Source organism: Mus pahari, chromosome 18, assembly GCF_900095145.1.
Source record: "Mus pahari chromosome 18, PAHARI_EIJ_v1.1, whole genome shotgun sequence".
Taxonomy (NCBI): domain Eukaryota; kingdom Metazoa; phylum Chordata; class Mammalia; order Rodentia; family Muridae; genus Mus; species Mus pahari.
The window spans coordinates 15,637,620-15,643,763 of NC_034607.1; the positions used below are offsets into that span (position 1 = coordinate 15,637,620).

Genomic DNA, 6,144 nt, shown 5'->3' on the forward strand with positions numbered 1-6,144 from the left:
TTTCTTTCTTTCTTTCTTTCTTTCTTTCTTTCTTTCTTTCTTTCTTTCTTTCTTTCTTTCTTTCTTTCTTTCTTTCTTTCTTTCTTTCTTTCGGCAGTGTCTCACTATGTAGTCCAGGCTGGCTTCAAACTCTCAATTCCCCTGGCCGATGCAGCCTTCCAAGTGCCGGATCATAGATTTGTGAGGCTACACCTGGCTCTCAGTCCGTCTGCCCGACAAAATCTCTACCAGTTAGGTGAAGCAAGGCCCCAAGCCTGGACCATTCATCACTGAGACAGATGTCTTGGGTTGGTCCCCTCAGCCCCTCTCTCCTCTCCGATGGTTACCATTACCTATGTTTGTACCTGGCATGTCACGGACGCTAATAGAGAGCCTCACTAAGCCACAGTGGGGCTTTCTTCCTTGAACACACACACGCGCACACACACACACACACACATGCACGCACCCCCCCCCCCACTTCTAACTAGTACTTCTGTATAGATTTGGGGTTGAGATTATTTCTTCTACTCATGTCTGTCCATGAGACAGACCTCCGAAGTCACTTGCCCAGTGGCTGACAGGCCATGGGACATGCCCATGCCACTCCATCCTATCCACTCAGGAGTAGAAGGGAAGGGAATGTGAGGAAGAACAACTTTCTCTTAGCTTAAAGGAAAGAGCCACACCTCCAAACCTATTGTGACATCATCCTTGTGAGTCATATGTCCAAAGGAGCCATTGTGTCCTTACCAAATCTGGCTCCTTAGGGTCTCTGGGATGTTGTCTCACCTTCCATTTCCCCAGCTCCTCTGTGGAATGGATGAGATTCCAAAGAGCCCACAGTTCAGCTGAGGACCCCTCTCCCCCGAAGAGTCAGGTGCTGCGGGATTACAGGTAGCACCAGCAATGCCTGCCTGTTTTTGAGGCCAGACCTTATGTCGTCCAAGTTAGCTGGGACTTAGGATCTGTTTGTCTCCACCTTCAACGTTTAGTATGTGGGCGGATACCCTTGCGCCTGACCTGGAGAGTGTTTCTAGACATTGATGATAAACTTTGATGCTCACTAAATTTAACTGGAAAAGGAGAATCTGCTGTGAGTATTTTGTTTTTGCTTTGGACAAGCCTCTTGGTTAGCCCAGGGCTGGTTTCGAACTCATTATCCTCCAGTCTCAGCCCCCTGAGAACTGGAATAGCGGGCATGGAGAACCTAAATTTCTACAGTAGTACAGCTGGAGTTCTAAGCTTAGGCTAATTTCTGAGCAGGAAAGTGAAGATCTGGCAAGATCTCTCTGCCCTCCAGTTGGTGCTGAAATGCCTGTGACCTGGAATGCCACAGTCTTCTGTTTCTGCTATGGAACTTTAAGGTTGTTTTGGGAGTATGCAAGGGGGTGGATACACCAAGTATCCCAGCCGGGTGTGGTGGCGCATGCCTTTAATCCCAGCACTCGGGAGGCAGAGGCAGGCGGATTTCTGAGTCCGAGGCCAGCCTGGTCTATAGAGTGAGTTCCAGGACAGCCAGGGCTACAAAGAGAAACCCTGTCTCGAAAAACCAAACCAATCCAAACCAAAAGAACTATCCCTGCGTGGTTCTTCTGTTCTCTCTCTTCCTTGTTTTTCTTGGCTAGAGTAAGGAGATCAAGTTCAGCACCACAGCTGGCCTGCCTATCTAGGGAAGCTTAGAGAAGAAAGGTCTAGGGTTTGATGACCTAGAGGCCCACCATCCAGGCGGAAGAAGGAAGCCTGCGAAGGTTAAGTGTGAGGAAGTGTGTGTGAACGCTTGGGATTTCCTTCCTGGCTACCCTGGGCAACCGACTCCATCTCCTAACGCCTCAGTGGCTTCATTGGCAAAGAGGGAAGCAAGTTAGTTCCCACCTCTCCAGCTCGTGCAGAGAGAGTAGAATGGCCGGCACACAGTAGGACCCCAGATATTGCAAATAATATATATCACCGGCAACAGAGTGTTGTGCACTTTCCTTCGAGTCCCACCTCTCTACCATCTGCCTCTACTTAAAAAACACTCCCTCCCTCCCACGTGAATAATTTTCTCTCTCAGTAGCTCCCTGCAGCTGACAGCAACCAACTCGGGGCGGAGTCCCACAGAGGCTCCTGCCCATTCGTCAGGGTTTCCAAGGCCTTGCCTGGGACTCCCCCCTCCTCCCTCTAGGCAGGGACAGGAAGTGGGGATTTTGAGAGTTGCAGTCTTCCCCCGCAGTCACTATGCCTGGAGTCAGTCAGTGTCTCCCACGGAGGGTGAAATATGGGCCACTTGCTTCTGCCTTCTACTGTTCAGCCCCTGCAGGGGTCCTGACGGCGGGGCAACTGGGTAACCCGTGTGGGCCTGAGCTCTAGGATAAATTTACTAGGCGCCGTTGAAGAAGCTGTTCTCTGGGTCTCAGTGTGATAAAAGAGAAAAAGCGGCTGCCCCTCGTTGCCTAGTGTATTGACATAAGTTCCATTCCAGGGACCCAGAAAACCTGGCTCTCACAAGTTGTCCTCGGGCAATTGACCCTCCCCCAATAAAAGTTGATTTTTTTTTTGTAAACAACAACAACAACAACAAAATTCAACAACAATTTTATGATTTAACGATACACGTTGTTCAAATAGAGGAAGAGGAGGAAGTTGAAATCCCAGTAGCGTCCAGGCGCTGGTCTTTAAGGGACATCGATTCCGGGAACTATCTGAATTATGGCCTCCAATTATCCTCCATAATCTCAGGATCGAGACCAGTTTGACCAACGTCCTTCTAACTTTTCTTCTCTAGTTGCGGCCTCTGCGGAGGATGGTTGTGTGGTGTGGTGGTGGTGGTGGTGGTGGTGGTGGTGGTGGTGTGTGTGTGTGTGTGTGTGTGTGTGTGTGCTGGTGTAGGGGAGCCTTCCAAACGTTTTAACCCTGTTTACAGAAAATGGGAATTTGCATGATGAAAATAACTCCGGCCGGACTGCGAATTTTTACTGCGCTTGGCACGGGGCTCGGAAAAAACGGCTGCATAGCCAATTACTGGAATTTTTAAACACAAATAATATTTTATGGGATCAGTGGGCTGGCTCAGGGCCGCCGCACCCGGCTCAGCTCCTCCGCCTACAAACAAGCTCGGATTGTGCAGCGAGTCAGTGTGCCAGGCCTCGGACTGGCCCGGGGATGTGGGGGGGGGGGGGGGGGGGCGGGGGGGGGGGGCGCGGCGGGCTTGGGAGGGGGTGGGGGTGGGGTCAGTCCTGGGTGCGGGCAGGTGCAGCGCGGGGCTCAAGCCTCCCCGCCGGCAGGGGGCGTCCGCGAGGCTCAGTCTGGAGCGCCCGGCTCACCTGCAGCGCCGAGCCTGGAAGCGAGCCGCGCGACCGGCCGGCTGTGTCGCCTGGGAGGACCCTGGCCGCCTCAAGGCCTCCGGAAAGCCGGCTTCCCGGAATGATCGTAGGCCGGCAGGTAGTCGTCGCCTTCCCCCCCACTAAAGCCACCCCGATTTGCTCTCTCCAGCCTGCTGCGTCCCACCGGGGGCCGAAGGCACTTCCGAGCGCATCGGGAGTTCTGTCTTTATTGGGGATCCCCTTTGGCTCCAGCTCCTGGAGATCGCCAAGCCTGGCCAAGGGCCCAAGGGAGGTGTCCCCCAGCCTCTGCTGCGGGTTAGCCCGCCCCCGCCAACCCAGCGCTCAGCACGCACAGGGTTAAGCAGGAGCAGGTGTGTAGCCAGATGCTGCGGCCGCTCCCCTCCCCCGCGGCCCGGTCGGCGTCCTCCTCCTCCTCCGCCCACCCTCTCTGAACCCAACAGTCCCAAATAAAAGTGCCATTGTTGCCGGGCCTTCCCCCACCCCCGTCTCTGCCCCGCCACCTGGAGCAGAGCCCGGTCTCTCTTCACCTGCCCCCGGGCCGGCTGGGGGTGGCGGGGAGTGGGGCCTCGGAGCGGGAACTTCCGCTCCCCTGTCCCTGCTCCTCCTCCTCCTCCTCCAAGCCCCCTGTCACTGACCCCTGAGTCCCTAAGGGCAAAGCAGACACCGTGGCTTTGTGCTGGGCTTTCTTTCGGGCCTGAAGGTTCCACTCTCTGGCCTGTCCGTCCCTCTAATCCCCTCATTCTCCATGACTAGAGAGGTGACGTTGTTGTACAAAGCTGGGAGGACACAAGGCTTGGTGCCAGGAGTGCAGGACAGTGCCACGTCAAGAACAGCTGTTGCTTTTTTTAAAAAAATCATTTGTTCATCTATAGGACAGGAAGGCAGGATCGCAAGAGCGATCGATTCCTTTTATACAGAAAAGGAAACTGAGTCACCTCAGAGTGGAAGAGTGTTGAGCTCACAGGGCTGGCGACTGTGGAACTCAAGTCCCTCAGACTCCCCTGGTTGCATGGGGTCTTCAATGCTCAATTGGATAGCAGAAATACTGGGCGCCCCAGACTCTCTCTGGTACAACCTTGGAGTTCGCTGTGGGGCCTTGGGCAGGATATTCCTCTCCTTGATTTCTTCTGAAACCAAGGATAGACTTCCCAGGCTTCCCAAGGCTCACACTGCCACTTGGAATCCAAAGGATGACACTCGGGAGATCTGGGAGACCCAGCCTGGGCCGCAACCCTGGGCTGGCCTGTCCTTCCTGGCCAGCTCGAGGAGAGGAGGCTGATCAACAAGGTTTAAGTAAAGGGCTCTAGGAAATGAGTCAAGACCGAGAAGAAATCCAGACCTCGGAAGAGATCCGCCCCTCATCCCGAGGAACCGCAGCCACTCCCGCAAGGCACGCGGAGCCCTGGGCCGCTCCACTTCGCCCAAGTTCCCGCAGATGACTCGCGGGGTGCAGGCGCCGGCCTAGTCGTTGAGCTCCCTCGGCTCCGGAGGCAGAGTGTGCGCTGTTACCGTATTTCTCCTTTTGCGCCCTAACTTTCTGGAGCACGTAGATCCCACGTGTCCATTGTGTGTGAGAGCATGCTTTCTTTTTTTCCTGGGGAAAGAGTTCCCTCAGGAGCCGGGAGACCAGAGTTTTTCGGCTTTGTTCTTTAGCTCAGCCATTTATCTGTCCTTCTCTCCCACCCAAAGACCCAAGGATCCAGTTTCCTGTTACCGCTTGAACATCTAGTAGGCATCTCAGCTTCCATTTACTGAACTTAAAAAAAACCTGGTCGCCACACTCCACCCGGTTCTAACCATTTGTCAGTCCCTTTTACCTCAGGAAAGGGCAACCCCTTGTTCCCTGTGTCTCTAGAAGATCTTGGGGGTGCTTACCAACTCTTCCGCCTTATTTTTTGCCTCCAGAGTAAGTCGAGAGTCTGCTGTTCCCCATGGCTTCGGGTCCCAAGCCACCACATTTCTTGCTTCCTTTCGTTCCTCTGCATCACAGGCATGCAGGAGCTAGGGAGGCCAGAAGCAGGTGTCAAGTCTTTGGAGCTGGAGTGACAAAGGTTGTGAACCACTCTGTTGGGCCTGGAAACCAAACCTGGGTCCTCTGCAAGAGCAAGAAGTGCTCCTAACATTCGAACCATCTCTCCAGCTCTTTCTTTTAATAAATATTTAGTTAAATTTATTTTAAATTTAAAAAAGGTTTTGCTTTTAGTTGTGTGTGTGTGTATTTGTGTGCATGCACACACAAATACACACACACACCACACACACACACACACACACACATACTCGCACAAGCACACTCATGAGCTATTGTTCCTAGATCCTGGAGTTGGTTACATGTAGTAGTGAGCCATCCCCGCTGGGTGCTGGGGACCCAAAGAGGGTCCTGTGCAGAAGCAGCCAGTATGTGCTAATCTTAGGTGCTGAGCTAACTCTTCATCCCTTCTTTCCTTCGCCCTCCCGTCCCCTCCTGTTCCCTCCCTTCCTTTCCCTTCTCTTCCCACCACCCTTGGTCTTTTGTCTCCCAGGCTAGTCTTCAAGCTAGATATATAACTGAGGATAAGTTCCTGATCCTCCCCCCTCTACCTCCTAAGTGCTAGGATTCCCACATCTGGTGTATGCTGTTCTGGGGAGGGGATACAGGGCATCATGCATGTTGGGCGAGTACTTGATCATACAAGCTTCTTCATTCCCAGCAGCCATGTTTTTTTGTTTTTTGTTTTTCTTTTTTTTTGTTTTTGTTTTTTTAGATTTATTTGTGTATTCAAGTGCTCTATCTGCATGTACACCTGCATGCCAGAAGAGGGCACCCAATCACATTACAGATGGTTGTGAGACACCATGT

At 53.0% G+C, this 6,144-nt stretch overlaps 1 protein-coding gene across 1 annotated transcript in view; it reads right to left on the reverse strand.

Moving 5' to 3' along the window:
- LOC110336049 overlaps positions 1 to 591 on the reverse strand; it is a 1,664-nt gene extending 1,073 nt beyond the window's left edge. Inside the window, exons 1-3 of the mRNA XM_021218468.1 lie at positions 534 to 591; positions 193 to 224; positions 10 to 29 (exon numbers count right to left, since the gene is read on the reverse strand). Of these exons, the coding sequence (XP_021074127.1) occupies positions 10 to 29; positions 193 to 224; positions 534 to 591 (110 nt within the window). The remainder of the gene's footprint in view (positions 1 to 9; positions 30 to 192; positions 225 to 533) is intronic.
- Positions 592 to 6,144: the final 5,553 nt, after the last annotated feature.